The following is a 22,202-nucleotide window of genomic DNA, read 5'->3' as shown; positions in this document are numbered from 1 at the left end:
ATTTTATAGGATGAGTTGTAGTTTTTATTGGATCTATTTTGAGGTACATAACATTCCAGGGTGGCTTATGCCCATCTCAACTCCAGTGTACACCAGCTCTTCTGCTCCTCGCGTTCCCACATTGAAGCTTCTTCCTGAAGCCAGTGATATCCGCATATCCCCGGCTAGGCACTGGTAGGAGGGATCAACACAGGCTGCTGGGGCCTTTACTCCCACACCACAGAGAGGCTACACCCCAGTAGTCTCTACCAATCATTTACATATGTCAAAGATAATGATTTTATGTGAAAATACTGAATATGACTGTTATACAAAAACACTATGGGAGTGATAGTTATAGCAGGAACCTACCATTGGATCTACCTTATTAGGTAAATCCTTGATGGTAGGTTTCCTTTATAGAGGTTATCCGGGTTTAAAAAATTTTTTATGGCCGGGCTGGGGAGGGCTATTTAAACATAATAAACATGTACTTACCTCCTCCGGTGCTGCCGATGTCCCGCGCCGCGGCCCGTCTTCTCCGTGCGCCGGTTTCAGTACAAGGGCGCACAGGGAGCTTCCAGCCGGCCGGAAGCTCCCATGCGCACCATCTCCCAGCGCTTACAACGCTGAGAGATAGGGACGGATGGGAGGAGCCGTCCACAACGCGGACCGGAAGCTCCCTGTGCGCGGCTTCCGTGCCCCTGTTTGTTTACAGGGGCACGGATCGAAGTGACCGCGGCGCGGGACATCGGCGGCGTCGGAGGAGGTAAGTCCATGGTTATTATGTTTAACTAGCCCTCCCCAGCCCGGCCATAAAAAAATTTTTAAACCCGGATAACCCCTTTAAAGAACAACTGTAAAAAAAATACGCTAATCAATAGCTCTTGGGATGTAGAACAACTTTGTCATTTATCTTTGTTATCTATATCCAGTAGTTTCTTTGCTATACCCCTCAGATTATCTCACTGCTGAAGTAGCTCCTTCCTCTGCCTGTGCTGACAAGCCCTGTGAATCAAACGCATATACGAAGACGCCTGGGAGGAGCTGCTGCTCCCTGCTCACAGTGGAGGAGGTCATGTGACAGAGCTCTCTGTGTATGTAGCAAAGCTGGATGTGTTCAGGACTGTGGATACAGATGTCTCCTACACAGAATAGTGAGGAACAAGATCTCCCCTGTTCCCTATCAGTTCCTCCATCCCAGTCTGTGATTCTACAGAAATTTCTCTGTCTCTATCTGCACCTCATCCTGCATCCCTGATCCACTTTGTACTTGGTACTTTGTGCACTGTGCAGATAAGCTATTAACTCTTTTTGATCAAACAGCACAGATTACACTCACCGGCCACTTTATTAGGTACACCATGCTAGTAACGGGTTGGACCCCCTTTTGCCTACAGAACTGCCTCAATTCTTCATAGCATAGATTCAACAAGGTGCCGGAAGCATTCCTCAGAGATCCATATTGACATGATGGCATCACACAGTTGCCGTAGATTTGTCGGCTGCACATCCATGATGAAAATCTCCCGTTCCACCACATCCCAAAGATGCTCTATTGGATTGAGATCTGGTGACTGGAAGCCATTTGAGTACAGTGAACTCATTGTCATGTTCAAGAAACCAGTCTGAGATGATTCCAGCTTTATGACATGGCGCATTATCCTGCTGAAAGTAGCCATCAGATGTTACAGGGTACATTGTGGTCATAAAGGGATGGACATGGTCAGCAACAATACTCAGGTAGGCTGTGGCGTTGCAACGATGCTCAATTGGTACCAAGGGGCCCAAAGAGCGCCAAGAAAATATTCCCCACACCATGACACCACCACCCCCAGCCTGAACCGTTGATACAAGGCAGGATGGATCCATGCTTTCATGTTGTTGACGCCAAATTCTGACCCTACCATCCGAATGTCGCAGCAGAAATCGAGACTCATCAGACTAGGCAACGTTTTTCCAATCTTCTACTGTCCAATTTCGATGAGCTTGTGCAAATTGTAGCCTCAGTTTCCTGTTCTTAGCTGAAAGGAGTGACACCCGGTGTGGTCTTCTGCTGCTGTAGCCCATCTGCCTCAAAGTTCGACGTACTGTGCGTTCAGAGATGCTCTTCTGCCTACCTTGGTTGTAACGGGTGGCGATTTGAGTCACTGTTGCCTTTCTATCAGCTCAAACCAGTCTGCCCATTCTCCTCTGACCTCTGGCATCAACAAGGCATTTCCGCCCACAGAACTGCCGCTCACTAGATGTTTTTTCTTTTTCGGACCATTCTCTGTAAACCCTAGAGATGGTTGTGCGTGAAAATCCCAGTAGATCAGCAGTTTCTGAAATACTCAGACCAGCCCTTCTGGCACCAACAACCATGCCACGTTCAAAGGCACTCAAATCAACTTTCTTCCCCATACTGATGCTCGGTTTGAACTGCAGGAGATTGTCTTGACCATGTCTACATGCCTAAATGCACTGAGTTGCCGCCATGTGATTGGCTGATTAGAAATTAAGTGTTAACGAGCAGTTGGACAGGTGTACCTATTAAAGTGGCCGGTGAGTGTATATACTTCATGTAACTGTTTTACGTATGATTTCTTCCACTTATTACATGTTCCCTGTTCCTCCATGTGATGGAATCTGCCAGCCTGGTCAGCATATAAATCCTATATATGTACTGTGCAGTGTTCAGTAGATTTACTTGTGGGAAATTAAATGGATTTAATGCTAAATTACATTGAGAGAGAACAGAAGGCATCATGGAATCTGTGGGCTAGCTAAATGGCCTCAGATTGAGGGCACAGACTGACAGACATTAGTCTCCGCCCACTTCACCTTTGGTCAGGAGGATTTTTGTCAAACAGAACACATATTGCTATAACTTAGGAAAGAAAAGGGCGAGCAGCACAATATGGGCATTGCTCAGTTTGTTTTTAAAGAGGGAATCACATAGTGTATGATAATTTGGTAAAATCATTATAACTTTACAGTTACGCTTTAAGTAAGTATGGTAAATTTCAACTCCTCGCATCGATACGATACTAGGGGAATATTTAATATTTTCCATACATTGTATAATTCTGTATATAGAGTTTCTCTACAGGTCACATAGAATACATTACATCTGTGGGAACAACAGCGCTTTAGCCGGATAATATGATTTTCACCTTTAATAAGTCATGTGCATTGCTAAACCCTACTAATCTTGTCTCAGGACTTAATAATAACCCTAATTGCTGTATAGGATTTGTATGGAGGCCAATAGGTTACTAGACCAAAGTTCACACATAGAGACAATACATTCATCAGGTTCAATAGAAGTGAAAACGATCAGTCATGGAGAGTTATTAAACTGCTAAGATCCGGCAAGTCATCTCTTCTCATCATGAAGTACTTTAGGGAACAGCTGAGAGCCCTGTGATGAGTGGCAATGAATGGCCGGCGGGAACAAGATTAGTGTAAGTGCCATGTACTGATGGGCCGCACGTTGTCTGTGATATAGCTGTAAAGCCCATATGGAAAGAGTAAATACATTGTGTATCTTATTCTAGGAGATATAGGTAAAAAAAAAAGCCAAAAACATACTGCACAACACCCCTGGGTACAGATTACACATGCACCTCCACACTGTATAACATAACTAGTATAACACATTCATCAAATAATTGATTTTTTTGTTTTTGCAATGAAAAGTTCTACAATTTTCCAATGTGCTTTCTGTGTCAATTCCCCATGGTTTTCTAGATCCCTGCTTGCTGTCATTCTAGAGGTAGCTTCATTGTTTACTTCTAGAGATGAGCGAACACTAAAATGCTCGGGTACTCGTTATTCGAGACGAACTTTTCCCGATGCTCGAGTGCTCGTCTCGAATAACGAACCCCATTGAAGTCAATGGGAGACTCGAGCATTTTTCAAGGGGACCAAGGCTCTGCACAGGGAAGCTTGGCCAAACACCTGGGAACCTCAGAAAAGGATGGAAACACCACGGAAATGGACAGGAAACAGCAGGGGCAGCATGCATGGATGCCTCTGAGGCTGCTTAAACGCACCATTATGCCAAAATTATGGGCAACAGCATGGCCATGACAGAGTGACAGAATGAAGCTAGATAGCATCTAAAACATCCAATAATTGACCCTGACACTATAGGGGACGGCATGCAGAGGCAGCGGCAGCAGCGGCAGGCTAGAGAGTGGCATGGCGACATACTCTAAATGGACTCAGGCTTCAAACCAATGGGTGGCAGAAAGGAACCAAAGGAGGTGAGCAAGAAGTGCTCAAATAATATAGGTACATGATAAAAGTTTGCCAGTATATTTTGTGGATTACACAGCAGGGTGGCGACAAAGTTAACATGGAAGCCATGAAAACAACCCAAAATTCTGCCTGACACAGCTCGTTTGATAAGGGGACCATGTATGGAGGCAGTGAACTAGTAGTAGATTAAAGGTGCTGCAGTTAAAACTATGTTAGTTGGATCTTGGCATGGAGCTGGCGCTCCGCTGCCAGACGAGCTTTCGCCAATCCAAGCCCCTGTCTCTAGGCTACTCCCCAAACAGCACTTTTGTATAAGATCAAGTGTAGTAGCGTTCTTATAAGTTTAGGATATGCCGGGTGAGGGAAATGTAAACAGATGCGCAAGAAGCGCATGATGCGCATGGAGCTGGCGCTCCGCTGCCAGGCGAGCTTTCGCAAATCCAAGCCCCTGTCTCTAGGCTACTCCCCAAACAGCACTTTTGTATAAGATCAAGTGTAGTAGCGTTCTTATAAGTTTAGGATATGGCGGGTGAGGGGAATGTAAACAGATGCGCAAGAAGCGCTGAAATAATATCCCTAAATGGTCAAAGTTTGCAAGTATATTTTGTGGATTACACAGCAGGGTGGCGACAAAGTTAACAACTTTGATGTGGAATGCCCTGTAATAGCTCTTGGGCGGTGTGCCTTTTATCGCCTAGGCTCAGCAGTTTCAGCACCGCCTGCTGTCGCTTAGCGACGGCACTGCTGCTGTGCCTAGAGCTACCGACTGATGGCGCCATGCCCACGGATGGTAATTCGGAGGAGGAGGAGGTGGAGGAGGGGTGGGAGGAGGTATAGTAGGCCTTTGAGACCTGGACCGAGGTAGGCCCCGCAATTCTCTGCGTCGGCAGTATATGACCAGCCCCAGGGTCAGACTCGGTCCCAGCCTGCACCAAGTTAAGTGTAGTAGCGTTCTTATAAGTTTGGGATATGGCGGGTGAGGGGAATGTAAACAGATGCGCAAGAAGCGCATGATGCGCATGGAGCTGGCGTTCCGCTGCCAGGCGAGCTTTCGCCAATCCAAGCCCCTGTCTCTAGGCTACTCCCCAAACAGCACTTCTAAGAACCTTTTGTATAAGATCAAGTGTAGTAGCGTTCTTATAAGTTTAGGATATGCCGGGTGAGGGGAATGTAAACAGATGCGCAAGAAGCGCTGAAATAATATCCCTAAATGGTAAAAGTTTGCCAGTATATTTTGTGGATAACACAGCAGGGTGGCGACAAAGTTAACAACTTTGATGTGGAATCCATGAAAACAACCCAAATTTCTGCCTGACACACCTCGTTTGATAAAGGGACGATGTATGGAGGCAGCTATATGGACGACTTTTGGAGGTAGCAATGGAGACAACGTGTGGAGGCTGCTATGGAGACAATTTAATTTGGATAGTGCCTGTATGTGGCAGTCCCAAACATTTTTCAAACCAGAGGAGCAGGTAGGTGGCCCTCCAGTAAAATGGAATAGATTGAGTGCCTGTATGTGGCAGTCCCAAAAATTCTTCAAACCAGAGGAGCAGGTAGGTGGCCCTCCAGTAAAATGGAATAGATTGAGTGCCTGTATGTGGCAGTCCCAAAAATTGTTCAAACCAGAGGAGCAGGTAGGTGGCCCTCCAGTAAAATGGAATAGATTGAGTGCCTGTATGTGGCAGTCCCAAAAATTCTTCAAACCAGAGGAGCAGGTAGGTGGCCCTCCAGTAAAATGGAATAGATTGAGTGCCTGTATGTGGCAGTCCCAAAAATTCTTCAAACCAGAGGAGCAGGTAGGTGGCCCTCCAGTAAAATGGAATATATTGAGTGCCTGTATGTGGCAGTCCCAAAAATTGTTCAAACCAGAGGAGCAGGTAGGTGGCCCTCCAGTAAAATGGAATAGATTGAGTGCCTGTATGTGGCAGTCCCAAAAATTCTTCAAACCAGAGGAGCAGGTAGGTGGCCCTCCAGTAAAATGGAATAGATTGAGTGCCTGTATGTGGCAGTCCCAAAAATTCTTCAAACCAGAGGAGCAGGTAGGTGGCCCTCCAGTAAAATGGAATAGATTGAGTGCCTGTATGTGGCAGTCCCAAAAATTCTTCAAACCAGAGGAGCAGGTAGGTGGCCCTCCAGTAAAATGGAATAGATTGAGTGCCTGTATGTGGCAGTCCCAAAAATTCTTCAAACCAGAGGAGCAGGTAGGTGGCCCTCCAGTAAAATGGAATAGATTGAGTGCCTGTATGTGGCAGTCCCAAAAATTGTTCAAACCAGAGGACCGGGTAGGTGGCCCTCCAGAAAAATGGAATAGATTGAGTGCCTGTATGTGGCACTCACAAAAATTGTTTCAAACAGAGGACCGGGTAGGTGGCCCTCCAGAAAAATTAAATGCATGAAGTACTATAGCAAGAGCCAGTGGGCCCTGTCAAAAAATAGCCATTTTCCTCTGCTTTACTGTACAAAGAGGAGGAGAAGGAGGAAAATGAGGAGGAGGAGGAGGAGTGGATCAATTATTCAGGTTGAGCTTCCTTCACCTGGTGGAGATTGGAAATTCTGAGAAATCCAGCCTTTATTCATTTTAATAAGCGTCAGCCTGTCAGCGCTGTCAGTCGACAGGCGTGTACGCTTATCGGTGATGATGCCACCAGCTGCACTGAAAACCCGCTCGGACAAGACGCTAGCGGCAGGGCAGGCAAGAACCTCCAAGGCGTACAGCGCCAGTTCGTGCCACATGTCCAGCTTTGAAACCCAGTAGTTGTAGGGAGCTGTGTGATCATTTAGGACGATGGTATGGTCAGCTACGTACTCCCTCACCATCTTTCTGTAAAGATCAGCCCTACTCTGCCGAGACTGGGGACAGGTGACAGTGTCTTGCTGGGGTGACATAAAGCTGGCAAAAGCCTTGTAAAGCGTACCCTTGCCAGTGCTGGACAAGCTGCCTGCTCGCCTACTCTCCCTCGCTACTTGTCCCGCAGAACTACGCACTCTGCCGCTAGCGCTGTCAGAAGGGAAATACTGTTTCAGCTTGTGCACCAGGGCCTGCTGGTATTCATGCATTCTCACACTCCTTTCCTCTGCAGGGATGAGAGTGGCAAGATTTTGCTTGTACCGTGGGTCCAGGAGAGTGAACACCCAGTAATCGGTGCTGGAATAAATTCTTTGAACGCGAGGGTCACGGGATAGGCAGCCTAGCATGAAATCTGCCATATGCGCCAGAGTACCAACGCGTAAGAATTCACTCCCCTCACTGGCCTGACTGTCCATTTCCTCCTCCTCCAACTCCTCCAACTCCTCTTCTTCTGCCCATACACGCTGAACAGTGAAGGACTCAACAATGGTCCCCTCTTGTGTCTCGCCAACATTCTCCTCCTCTTCCTCCTCATCCTCCTCCACCTCCACCTCCTCCGATATGCGCTGAGAAACAGACCTCAGGGTGCTTTGGCTATCAACAAGGGAATATTCTTCCCCCGTCTCTTGTGACGAGCGCAAAGCTTCCGACTTCATGCTGACCAGAGAGTTTTTCAACAGGCCAAGCAGCGGGATGGTGAGGCTGATGATGGCGGCATCGCCACTGACCATCTGTGTTGACTCCTCAAAGTTACTCAGCACCTGACAGATATCAGACATCCACGTCCACTCCTCATTGTAGACTTGAGGAAGCTGACTGACCTGACTACCAGTTCTGGTGGAAGTTGACATCTGGCAGTCTACAATCGCTCTGCGCTGCTGGTAAACTCTGGATAACATGGTCAGTGTTGAATTCCACCTCGTGGGCACGTCGCACAACAGTCGGTGAGCGGGCAGTTGGAGGCGGCGCTGCGCTGCCCTGAGAGTGGCAGCATCTGGGCTGGACTTCCTGAAATGCGCACAGATGCGGCGCACCTTCGTGAGCAAATCAGACAGATTGGGGTATGTCTTGAGGAAACGCTGCACTATCAGATTTAACACATGGGCCAGGCATGGCACATGTGTCAGTCTGCCGAGTTGCAGAGCCGCCACCAGGTTACGGCCGTTGTCACACACAACCATTCCCGGCTTGAGGTTCAGCGGTGCCAGCCACAGATCAGTCTGCGCCGTGATGCCCTGTAATAGCTCTTGGGCGGTGTGCCTTTTGTCGCCTAGGCTCAGCAGTTTGAGCACCGCCTGCTGTCGCTTAGCGACTGCACTGCTGCTGTGCCTAGAGCTACCGACTGATGGCGCCGTGCCCACGGATGGTAGTTCGGAGGAGGAGGTGGAGGAGGGGTGGGAGGAGGAGGAGGCATAGTAGGCCTGAAACACCTGGACCGAGGTAGGCCCCGCAATCCTCGGCGTCGGCAGTATATGAGCAGCCCCAGGGTCAGACTCGGTCCCAGCCTCCACCAAGTTAACCCAATGTGCCGTCAGCGATATATAGTGGCCCTGCCCGGCAGCACTCGTCCACGTGTCCGTGGTCAGGTGGACCTTGTCAGAAACGGCGTTGGTCAGGGCACGGATGATGTTGTCTGACACGTGCTGGTGCAGGGCTGGGACGGCACATCGGGAAAAGTAGTGGCGGCTGGGGACCGAATACCGAGGGGCGGCCGCCGCCATGAGGTTGCGAAAGGCCTCGGTCTCTACTAGCCTATAGGGCAGCATCTCCAGGCTAAGCAATCTGGAGATGTGCACATTAAGGGCTTGGGCGTGCGGGTGGGTTGCACTATATTTGCGTTTCCGCTCCAGCGTCTGGGGTATGGAGAGCTGAACGCTGGTGGATGCTGTGGAGGATCGTGGAGGCGACGATGGGGTTTTTGTGGCAGGGTCCTGGGCAGGGGGCTGACTAGCAGCTGACACAGGGGAAGGAGCAGTGGTGTGCACGGCCGGAGGTGAACGGGCTTGTTGCCACTGAGTGGGGTGCTTAGCATTCATATGCCTGCGCATACTGGTGGTAGTTAAGCTAGTAGTGGTGGAACCCCTGCTGAGCCTGGTTTGGCAAATGTTGCACACCACAGTCCGTCGGTCATCCGGTGTTTCCTTAAAGAACCTCCACACTTCTGAAGATCTAGCCCTCGCCGCAAGAGCCCTCACCACGGGAGCTTCACTAGTTGACAGTGGCGCTGATGCACCAGCTCTGGCCCTGCCTCTCCGTCTGGCCCCACCACTGCCTCTTCCAACCTGTTCAGGTCGAGGACTCTCCTCCGTCTCAGAAGCACTGTGTTCACCCGGCCTCTCAACCCAGCTTGGGTCTGTCACCTCATCATCCTCCGATCCCTCAGTCTGCTCCCCCCTCGGACTTCCTGCCCTGACAACAACTTCCCCACTGTCTGACAACCGTGTCTCCTCATCGTCGGACACCTCTTTACACACTTCCACTACGTCAAGAAGGTCATCATCACCCACAGACTGTGACTGGTGGAAAACCTGGGCATCGGAAAATTGCTCAGCAGCAACCGGACAAGTGGTTTGTGACTGTGGGAAGGGTCCAGAAAACAGTTCCTCAGAGTATGCCGGTTCAAATGGCAAATTTTCCTGGGAGGGGGCAGACTGGGGGGGAGGAGGCTGAGGTGCAGGAGCTGGAGGAGTGGGGATTTCGGTGACATGGGTGGACTGCGTGGAAGACTGACTGGTGGTGGACAAATTGCTCGAAGCATTGTCAGCAATCCACGACATCACCTGTTCGCACTGTTCTGGCCTCAACAGTGCTCTACCACGAGTCCCAGTAACTTCAGACATGAACCTAGGGAGTGTAGCTCTGCGGCGTTCCCCTGCTCCCTCATCAGCAGGTGGTGTCTCACCCCGCCCAGGACCACGGCCTCTGACCCCTGCAGTAGTTGGACGCCCACGTCCCCGCCCTCGTCCTCTACCCCTAGCCCTGGGGTTAAACATTTTTAAAATGAGAGTTATAACTTTTTTTTTTTTTTTACTTTTTTTTTTTTTTTTGTGTTTTTTTGTGTTTTTTGTTTTTTTTTGTGTTTTTTGTTTTTTTTTGAGTTTTTAGAACCAAACAATCCTATCCTATTGCTATGGCTATTTTCTAGCCAAGTATCAAAGGAAGCACACTACTATGCCAGATGAGATGACACTGAGTTATTGCCTAATAGAAATCCAACCCCTACTGAATTTTGCCACTTCAGCCTTTGCTATGGATATGTGCGCCACTAAGCGCAGAACACAGCGGTCGCAAGTCTCACTACAAATTGCTCAGAATTGGCAAGTACATGCACTGCAGAAACTACAGCCACCAGCAGATCAACCAGAAATCAAATATATAGAACGCTACTGTAGGCTTCAAGAAGCTATTTGTATTCTCCTATGGCTATTTTCTAGCCAAGTATCAAAGGAAGCACACTACTATGCCAGATGAGATGACACTGAGTTATTGCCTAATAGAAATCCAACCCCTACTGAATTTTCCCACTTCAGCCTTTGCTATGGATATGTGCGCCACTAAGCGCAGAACACAGCGGTCGCAAGTCTCACTACAAATTGCTCAGAATTGGCAAGTACATGCACTGCAGAAACTAAAGCCACCAGCAGATCAACCAGAAATCAAATATATAGAACGCTACTGTAGGCTTCAAGAAGCTATTTGTATTCTCCTATGGCTATTTTCTAGCCAAGTATCAAAGGAAGCACACTACTATGCCAGATGAGATGACACTGAGTTAGTGCCTAATAGAAATCCAACCCCTACTGAATTTTCCCACTTCAGCCTTTGCTATGGATATGTGCGCCACTAAGCGCAGAACACAGCGGTCGCAAGTCTCACTACAAATTGCTCAGAATTGGCAAGTACATGCACTGCAGAAACTACAGCCACCAGCAGATCAACCAGAAATCAAATATATAGAACGCTACTGTAGGCTTCAAGAAGCTATTTGTATTCTCCTATGGCTATTTTCTAGCCAAGTATCAAAGGAAGCACACTACTATGCCAGATGAGTTAGTGCCTAATAGAAATCCAACCCCTACTGAATTTTCCCACTTCAGCCTTTGCTATGGATATGTGCGCCACTAAGCGCAGAACACAGCGGTCGCAAGTCTCACTACAAATTGCTCAGAATTGGCAAGTACATGCACTGCAGAAACTAAAGCCACCAGCAGATCAACCAGAAATCAAATATATAGAACGCTACTGTAGGCTTCAAGAAGCTGTTTGTATTCTCCTATGGCTATTTTCTAGCCAAGTATCAAAGGAAGCACACTACTATGCCAGATGAGATGACACTGAGTTATTGCCTAATAGAAATCCAACCCCTACTGAATTTTCCCACTTCGGTCTTTGCTATGGATATGTGTGCCACTAAGAGCTAAACACAACGGTAGCAAGTCCCCCTGCTAATTCCTCACAAAATGGTAAAAGATGCAAATTAAAATAAAAAAAGTAGAACGTTATTGTAGCCCTAAGAAGGGCTGTTGGGTTCTTTGAGAATCACTCCTGCCTAACAGTAAGCTAATAGAACACCCTAACGCTTTCCCTGACCAGCAGCAGCTCTCTCCCTAGCGGCATCCAGAGACAGAATGATCCGAGCAGCGCGGCCAGCGGCTAGTCTATCCCAGGGTCACCTGATCTGGCCAGCCAACCACTGCTATCGACGTGTAAGGGTACCACGTCATGCTGGGTGGAGTGCAGAGTCTCCTGGCTTGTGATTGGCTCTGTTTCTGGCCGCCAAAAAGCAAAACGGCGGGAGCTGCCATTTTCTCGAGCGGGCAAAGTATTCGTCCGAGCAACGAGCAGTTTCGAGTACCCTAATGCTCGACCGAGCATCAAGCTCGGACGAGCATGTTCGCTCATCTCTATTTACTTCCTGTAGACAAAAATCAGTTCCTGGACATGTGATGTCACACAGGTGCACGGCTCGTTATATCCCTGGTTATGTGATGTCACACAGGTGCACGGCTCGTTATATCCCTGGCCATGTGATGACACACAGGTGCACGGCTCGTTATATCCCTGGTCATGTGATGTCACACAGGTGCACGGCTCGTTATATCCCTGGTCATGTGATGTCACACAGGTGCACGGCTCGTTATATCCCTGGTCATGTGATGTCACACAGGTGCACGGCTCGTTATATCCCTGGTCATGTGATGTCACACAGGTGCACGGCTCGTTATATCCCTGGTCATGTGATGTCACACAGGTGCACGGCTCGTTATATCCCTGGTCATGTGATGTCACACAGGTGCACGGCTCGTTATATCCCTGGTCATGTGATGTCACACAGGTGCACGGCTCATTATATCCCTGGTCATGTGATGTCACACAGGTGCACGGCTCGTTATATCCCTGGTCATGTGATGTCACACAGGTGCACGGCTCGTTATATCCCTGGTCATGTGATGTCACACAGGTGCAAGGCTCATCCTATCCCTGATTATGTAATGTCACACAAATGCACGGCTTACATATTACAGAGAGTAATCAGAGCTGTGTGATATTATGAGCCATGCACCTATGGGACATCACATGACCACGGATATAACGAGCCATGTAACTGTGTAACATCACATGACCAGGGATATAACAAGCTTTGCACCTGTGTGACATCACAGGACCAGGACCGGCGTTTATCCACAGGAAATAAACAATGAAGCTTCCTGTAGAATGAGAAAACAAAGAGGGGAGGGTAAGCGAGTAGGTGTCACATCCAAAATATACTAATCAGATCCAGAGAAGAAAAACAGCGGATGTGTAGAATGACAGCAAGCAGAGATCTAAAAAACCACAAGGAATTGATACAGAAAGTATATTGGTAAATGATATCACTTCTAACAAATAAAATATCAATTTTATTTGCTGAAAGTGGAAAGTCCCTTTAATAATTAATTGTTTTAATAATGGAGATTACATTTCTCTTTTGTTTATTTTTTTTCTACATTTTGTTTTGTGATTTAAAAAAAAAAAAACTATTAATGCTTTTATTTTTTAAAGTAGGAATTATAGACACACAGGGCCCGAATCGCTCTTTTTCATCGGGTTTCCCAAAAATTAACGGTTTGCGCCGAATTGCCCCGGGTTTTTGGCGCACGAGATCGGATTATGACGGATCGGCGCCGGCATATATGCGACGGAAATTGGGGGGCGTGGCCTTCGGAAGACCCGACGGATTCGGAAAAACTGCGGTATTTAAAAAAAAATGTGTCGCTTGACAGGCACTTACATGCACCTAGGATAGGATGGTGAACTCCAGCGAACTCCGGCGGACTTCAGCGCAGCAGCGACACCTGGTGGACATCGGGCGCACAACCTCAGTGAATCGCCGTAAGACCCGAATCCTCGACAGAGAACGCGCCACTGGATCGGGTAAGTAAATCTACCTCATTGTCTTTTGTGAGTTTTAGGCAGATGTGGAAAAGTAAAATTACTTTACAGCAATCTTTCCACACTTACCTAAAGCTTATCCGCGGATACAGTGTATGACTATTAGTTCCCTTCTCCTTTCCATTCAGACATTAGAGGATTTCTTGGCTTGAGCCGACTCCGGTTACTATATCCCACTGCAGCCCAGATCTTGTTCTTCAACATATAGCTCCCTATCCGGTACACAGATCATATTCTCTAACACACGGGTCACACAAGTCACAGAACCCGTCCTCCAGAGCTTCTAAGTCTCCTGAACTCGGATCACATTCACTGCCTCTAGTCCATATGCTAAATCTATGAAGCCTTCAGTCTCTATGGAATAGAATCTTTCCTTTCCATTAAAACCTGAATAGAAAACACTGCTCCTTGACACAACCTCTAAAGTTACAAAAGTCCCTAAGTCTGTCTTGGTTTACAATATGGATTGCAACTCGCAGATGTATCAAATTACATGTGCCCATAAAGAGTTTGAGAAGGAAGGATGAAGAGTCACTCACATGTGGAGAAGCTTTTTCCAAAAGGTTTTTAATCACTTATTAATCAATATTTCTGATCCGATTCTGATCGACTGCTGTGGTCCTGACCATAAGTTTTACGACTTTGTATCTAAAATTCATTCTTGTTCCTGTGCACCTTAGTGACAGCCCTGGCTTTACCTGATCTTGAATCTCTGCTTACATTATTAATCCTGCTAAAATTGCACCTGCCCTGAACTTGGCTTGTCCTTGACCACTTTCTTGCTGACCCACCTGGTGCTCTGCATCGTTGTCACAAGCACCACCTGCCACCTATACTGGGATTATTCTGAGGAAGTGGTTCTGTCATAGAAAAACCCAGATTCCGGTATAAGGCTTAAAGAGTGAAAACCGATGGATTCACTTAAACAAAGTTCTTGAGAGTTTCTCAAAATCAAAGTTAAAGGGTTAGTCTCATCTGGACATTGATATTTACTTTAATTCATTTGCCATATACCTACATTTCTTCAACTGGATAATATTAAAAAAAAGTAAACCTATGTCAATATAATTAATCATAAATTCAGCCACGTGTCCCTTAGAAATAAGATTGTTGTCCTTGGATACGACCACGACCACCACTGCTTGAGGGATTGTATAAACATAGTTTTTGTCCCACAGCTGGTAATGAATGCTGTATCCAGGTTGTCCAGTGCCTCAATAGTTCATACCTGGCTATCGATGCCACAGTGCGGGGTGGTCGTATCCAAGGACAGCTATCTCATTTGTAAGGGATAACTTGGATTTATTAATGGGAAATTATACACAGATAAATTTTTTTTTAATAACATCCAATTGAATAATTGTATTAAGTATGAATGCACAGATGGGAATACCCCTTTTACAACAAAATTTTATCTTTATTTAAAAGTGGACATACTTACAAGATCTTACAAGATTCTGAAATGTTCTATGCAAGACTGTTGAAATTTGCATTAAAAGTGAGGGTACAGATCTTCATTTTGAGTAGTTCGAAGATAGAAGGGATGGGGGGGGGGGGGGTGTAAAAATTGACCCGTGAATCGTAGAGCAAATGTTGGATGGCATGACAGCATGCTACCTATAGATGTGGATTTCTTCCTCTGCATTTAAACATTGCCGCCCCATCCGAATTCCCAGGTGACAGAACATAACTCACGTACAGTAAATTAAATGCTGTCACCCTAATTTAGACCAGTCCTAGTACAAGAGGTCACCATCCCGACCAAGGAATTGAGAGGCAGTGTAAACAAATTATTTAGCCGAGTGATAGGAGAAGGGGCCGCAATGAAAGAGCAGCACACATGGGGAGACGACACGGAGATGTGCTGAAAGGACGAGACGACTCAAAATATTTTTCCATTTAGACAAATTGCTTCCATTGCTGAAACAGCAAATTGCTGACATAACTCATAACCAGCCTCACATGGAAGCAAATGTCCACTCACATCACGGGTACTAGTATTAAAGGGATTGCAATGGGATTCTGCTATTGTTCTTATGAAGATTCAGTGCTAATACACCTCAGTTTGCCAGGATGTACCAAGATACAGTGGGGCTTATTTACTAAGGGTCCGCAGAACGCATTATATTTAACTGGGGATTGTGCAATCAGATTTTGCTGCAATCGTGCCGACTTTCATGCAACAGAAATCAGGGGGCAGGCCGTCGGACAATCTGACGGATTCGGACTGAGCGCAGGATTTAACTTTAAAATTGTGTAGCAAGACAATGCACTTTCATACTCCGGTAACAAGAAGGTGAACTCCAGCGGACCTGCGTGGGGAAGCGACACATGCAGGATATCGGGCGCACGATCTTAGTGAATCGCGGCAGAGTGCATTATCGTCAGAAGAATGCACTTCAGGTGAACTCCTCAGAAAGGTAAGTAAATGTGCCCCGGTAAGTCTTAAAGGAAGCCTATCACCACGGATCTACCTATTAAGGTAGATCCGGTGGTAGGTGCCTCTAATGTATGTAAGGATAGCACTTTTTAGGGCTAATCCTATACTCCACTATATCTTTTATTATCTTGAATCAGGGAATATGCAAAGTTTCTAAAGAGGCTACTGGTGCGTGGAGTAGCCGGAGCGGAGGCTACACAGTGCAGCTACTCCACACCCAGTTGCCTCTTTGATCCTCCTACCAGATAGCTTCAGCGCGCAGCTACAAGGAGCTGTGCACACTCGTCCACAAAACCGCAGTTCTGCGCAGTAGCTCAGTCTTCGGAGACAAGATGTGGAGCTAATGGCCTGTGTTCTGCACATGCCTAGAACTCTGGTTTCAAGGAGGAGTGCGCGCAGCCGGGTTTCCCAAAAAGCCGACTTCTTCCAGCAACCCGCACTGGATCTTTGAGCCTATGCCTAAGAGAAAGTTTCAAGTGCGTATTCTTTGTATTCTGACCGCCTGTTGTGACCCCGGACCTGACCCTGACTTCGTTCCTTCGCTGCCAGCCCCGACCTCCTGCTCCGTTCCTGTTTCTGCATCATTGCCGCCTCACCTGACTACGTCTGGTGCCTCTGCCTTACTGCCTGGTGTCTCTGTACCTGTGGAACGACCTGGCGGCACCACGTTGCACCAAGACCATCCTGCTTTGCGTCAGGCTCTGGTGAAGACTGGGTGGCACTTAGATTTTGGTCCCAGGTGTCGGCTTCTGCCATCATCCGCGTTACTCCAGGGGTTTCCGTAAATGTGTAAAGTAGGGTCTGAAGGTAATAGACTAATCATACAAATCATACAAGACTAATCATACAAATCAAATCATAGACTAATCATACAAGAAAACAGGGATGCCCATAATGTATAACAATTCATGGAAGTTTTATTTAAGAATTAAAGTACATACATTTAAAAGCATTTAAAAAGGCACCGAACTGTGCCAAAACAAACCAGCAAATCCCGTGCCTGTTAAATATAGCTATAACATAGTATGGGTATATCAACAGCCATAGATAATTAAGAACAGAGTAAATAGTAAATCCACAAGTGTGGTATAAATAAGCTGTATGATAGATCAGACCATAGTTACCTATGTATCATAAGTGCAAAGGCTGGGCACCGGGGGCTGGAGAGATCCCCACGCGTTTCGCCTGCTGACCAGGCTTCCTCAGGGGTGCCAGAGTGTGTGGGAAGTAATGTTATATAGTCCTCCTGCCCCCGGACATCCGGCACGGACCAACCGCATATTGCGGTTCAATGATGCGGCGTGCGTGCCATATACCGGAAATGTGTAAGTCACATGCACAGCCGAAACCAGAAAGGGTAATGACATTGCCCGAAGTATAGTTAATACGAATTGTGACGCATGCGCAGATGGCGTGACGGACCCGAAGGTCTCGTCACGTACTTTAAGGTATAGCTCATTCATTCCACATTATGGCGCATGCACAGAGACATATCTACATATATCGCAAGAGTAAAAATATATGACATAGGGCAAATGTCTGTACGATATATCATGAGGAAATCCCCAAAAACATTGATTATCAAAAAATATTAAAAAATGTATTAATTCAAAATTAATAGAATTAATTAATTAATTAGAATTAATTAGGGTTTCACTGCTCCAAACCTTGACAATATTCATGTGCTTTGGCAGTCTACATGATCTGTAGTAACCTGGTTCCACCACTGTGCCAAGGGCGGAGCTGTTTACCTTCTGTTTCGTTCTCTGTATCAAAGCTCAGATGATCTGTCAGGGTGCTGGATGTCGAGTCCCAACCAATTTGATATAAAAGGTATAAATCTATGGAAATGTTATCAATATTTTAGCTCAGAAAACCCCTTAAAAGTTTTGAAAATATTTTTTCCTATTTTATAAAGTTTATACAGATATTTTATCAGGATAATTTCTGCTTTTCCCTTTAGGATTGCTTTTCAATGACAAACGTATCATGGTATGGTGGAGCAAGTCTCAGCGCCCAACAATGGCCCATGAACAATGTGAATGTGGCTCTACAACCTTTTGTGATCAGTAACCTAAAATCCAGTCATGGTGCCTATGGGTCTGTTCTAGAAAGATACTTCTTGGGATCCACTGGTAAGTTGCAATACATTTTGTACAACATAATATGGAAGACAAAATCCTATAGTTTCTGATTGTACCATGTACTATGGGACAGGGGGCTACCGATGGCTGCATAACAAACAACTTATGCAATATAGGAGCATAACGCAATTACATTAGGCAAGGAACTCACTCGAAGACAGTAACAGGTATGGGGTGTCTTATGTCTATATTCCTTCCGGATGCCTGAATTTAGAAATCTATTTCTGTGCACCCTGTAACGTTGCTCAGTTATCATAGATCATGTAGCGAGTTCTCCTCCATAGAGCTGTGCAATTACATATACAAAAAGATTCCATAATCATTAATTTAATTTAAAAAAGATGAAAGAGATCAATAGAAAGGTTGGAATTAAATTTACTTATATAAATTCCCGGAGCAGAGGCTCTGGTTTTCCATAAGTATTTTGTTCACGTTCAGTTCGTTGAAGTTATATATTATCTTGACCAGCTCCATACATTGAGAGAGAGATTTCCTGGTATTTTGATCTTGGCTCCTGTTCTTGACTATCCACCTACATCTATGATTTTATACTTTGTTGCTATCTCTGCTGTGACTCATTTGTCAAGTACTCTTCTCTATTTGTGTACTTTTTCCTATTATGTGTTTGCACTTTGGCATAGGGATGGCCCTCATTCTCCTGTAATATTTAGGATATGTGGGGCAAGTAAGTAGGGCCTCTTGGGGGGCTTGGGTTTAGGACTCACTGTCCTGTTTGAGTTTCTAAACCTGGGCCCCTCATTAAAAATACTCATTGTGATTTGTCATCATGAATAAAGGTAGCAGGAACAGAGACCAAGAAAGGGAGGAAGCCGGTAGCAACCAAACAACATATCAAACAGATTATAAGAAAAATTTATTTAAAGGACATCTACCACAAGGATTGTAAACCAAGCACACTGACATGCTGGTGTGTGCACCCTCTGGCAGAATCCACTCTCATTTTAGCCTCTTACCCCCTTTTTGTTACAAAAATGTCTTCAAACACTCTTCAAAAGAGCCTGAGGGGCTCTGAGCTCCATAGCTATTAATCAAGCCTGGAGCTTGATTTTTGCATAATTTAAAAGCATTTTTTGTAAAAAAATTAAAAAAGCAGGACATTAGAAGCTAAAAGAAGAACAGATCCTGTGTGCTTGGTTTACAATACTTCATCCTGGTAGTAAATTTCCTTTAATATAGGAAATTTGAAACAACTGTCAGGACAATGGTTATCTAGACAGTAGTACACACAGGGCCGGATTAAGGTTGGTGGGGGCCCCTGGGCGCAAAATCTGGTGGAGGCCCCCACTAAGTGTAGCGTACACACACGTCCTCCTGCTTCCTTTCCACTATCCCAGCAGTAACACATCTACATACAGCCGCCAACCCTCCAGTAACACTGCTACATACAGCCGCCTCGTCCCCAGTAACACAGCTACATACAGCCTCCTGGCCCCCAGTAACACAGCTACATACAGCCGCCTGGCCCCCAGTAACACAGCTACATACAGCCGCTTCGCCCCCAGTAACACAGCTACATACAGCCGCCTCACCCCCAGTAACACAGCTACATACAGCTGCCTCACCCCAGTAACACAGCTACATACAGCTGCCTCACCCCCAGTAACACAGCTACATACAGCCACCTCGCCCCCAGTAACACAGCTACATACAGCCGCCTCGCCCCCAGTAACACAGCTACATACAGCCGCCTGGCCCCCAGTAACACAGCTACATACAGGCGCCTCCTCCCCAGTAACACAGCTACATACAGCCGCCTCACCCCCAGTAACACAGCTACCTACAGCCACCTCGTCAACAGTAACACAGCTACATACAGCCACCTCATCCCCAGTAACACAGCTACATACAGCTGCCTCATCCCCAGTAACACAGCTACATACAACCACCTCCTCCCCAGTAACACAGCTACATACAGCCGCCTCACCCCCAGTAACACAGCTACATACAGCCGCCTGGCCCCCAGTAACAAAGCTACATACATTCGCCTCACCCCAGTAACACAGCTACATACATTCGCCTCACCCCAGTAGCACAGCTACATACAGCCGCCTCATCCCCAGTAACACAGCCGCCTCATCCCCAGTAACACAGCTACATACAGCCGCCTCGCCCCCAGTAACACAGCTACATACAGCCGCCTGGCCCCCAGTAACACAGCTACATACAGCCTCCTCGCCCCCAGTAACACAGCTACATACAGCCGCCTCGCCCCCAGTAACACAGCTACATACAGCCGCCTCGCCCCCAGTAACACAGCTACATACAGCCTCCTCGCCCCCAGTAACACAGCTACATACAGCCGCCTCGCCCCCAGTAACACAGCTACATACAGCCGCCTCGCCCCCAGTAACACAGCTACATACAGCCATCTCATCCCCAGTAACACAGCTACATACAGCCGCCTCACCCCCAGTAACACAGCTGCATACAGCCGCCTGGCCCCCAGTAACACAGCTACATACAGCCGCCTGGCCCCCAGTAACACAGCTACATACAGCCGCCTCATCCCCATTAACACAGCTACATACAGCCGCCTCAGTCCGAGTAACAAAGCTACATACAGCCGCCTCATCCCCAGTAACACAGCTACATACAGCCGCCTGGCCCCCAGTAACACAGCTACATACAGCCGCCTCGCCCCCAGTAACACAGCTACATACAGCCGCCTCGCTCCCAGTAACACCGCTACATACAGCCGTCTCATCCCCAGTAACACAGCTACATACAGCCGCCTGGCCCCCAGTAACACAGCTACATACAGCCGCCTCATCCCCAGTAACACAGCTACATACAGCCGCCTCGCCCCCAGTAACACAGCTACATACATTCGCCTCACCCCAGTAACACAGCTACATACAGCCGCCTCACCCCCAGTAACACCGCTACATACATTCGCCTCACCCCAGTAACACAGCTACATACAGCCGCCTCACCCCCAGTAACACCGCTACATACAGCCGCCTCATCCCCAGTAACACAGCTACATGCAGCCGCCTGGCCCCCAGTAAAACAGCTACATACAGCCGCCTCGCCCCCAGTAATGCAGCTACATGCAGCCGCCAACCCTCCAGTAACACAGCTACATACAGCCGCCTCGCCCCCAGTAACACAGCTACATACAGCCGCCTCGCCCCCAGTAACACAGCTACATTCATTCGCCTCACCCCAGTAACACAGCTACATACATTCGCCTCACCCCAGTAACACAGCTACATACATTCGCCTCACCCCAGTAGCACAGCTACATACAGCCGCCTCATCCCCAGTAACACCGCTACATACAGCCGCCTCATCCCCAGTAACACAGCTACATACAGTGGCCACAGCACGAAACAGTGAGTACTCGTGGTGCTCACAGTACCGAGCCTAGGCGCTATGGACGCCTTTGAGGGAAGTATATCCGGTAGCAAATTTGCGGCCAGATATACGTCCCCATACGTTCTTGTGAATGTACCCTTATACAGACATGTTTATACAATTACCCACATTTATATACATATACACACACACATAGGGGCAGATTTACTTACCCGGTCCGTTCGCGATCCAGCGGCGCGTTCTCTGCACTGGATTCGGGTCCGGCCGGGATTCATCAAAGCAGTTCCTCCGCCGTCCACCAGGTGGCGCTGCTGCGCTGAAGTCCGCTGGAATGCCTCGAAATACACCGGCCTATCCAGGATGAAGGTGAGTGAAATTTTCGCGACACAATTTTTTTTTTAAATGCGGTGGTTTGTCCGAATCCGTCGGGTTTTCGTTCGGCCACGCCCCCCGATTTCTGTCGCGCGCATGCCGGCGCCGATGCGCCACAATTCGATCGCGTGCGCCAAAAACCCGGGGCAATTCAGGTACAATCGGTGCAAATCGGAAATATTCGGGTAACACGTCGGGAAAACGCGAATCGGGCCCTTAGTAAATGACCCCCATAAAGTTCTACACTCGTATACTGCACCCATATATACACACAAGTATACACTTATACACACACATTTATGCACTCATATACATTTATAAACTAATACCCAGAGTATATACACATATAGAAAATACACACACATTCAGTATGTACAGCAATTACCCACACATATGGGAA

The 22,202-nt window shown here is 47.2% G+C and overlaps 1 protein-coding gene across 1 annotated transcript in view; it reads left to right on the top strand.

Annotated features, from left to right (window-relative positions):
• Positions 1-22,202, top strand: part of MYORG (myogenesis regulating glycosidase) — a 45,377-nt gene that overhangs the window by 4,214 nt on the left and 18,961 nt on the right. The window contains exon 2 of the mRNA XM_072118530.1: positions 17,911-18,082. Coding sequence (XP_071974631.1) covers positions 17,911-18,082 — 172 coding nt within the window. The remainder of the gene's footprint in view (positions 1-17,910; positions 18,083-22,202) is intronic.

Source organism: Engystomops pustulosus, chromosome 7, assembly GCF_040894005.1.
Source record: "Engystomops pustulosus chromosome 7, aEngPut4.maternal, whole genome shotgun sequence".
NCBI lineage: Eukaryota > Metazoa > Chordata > Amphibia > Anura > Leptodactylidae > Engystomops > Engystomops pustulosus.
Note: the sequence above shows the minus strand (reverse complement) of the source record. Positions and strands in the feature narration are given on the sequence as shown.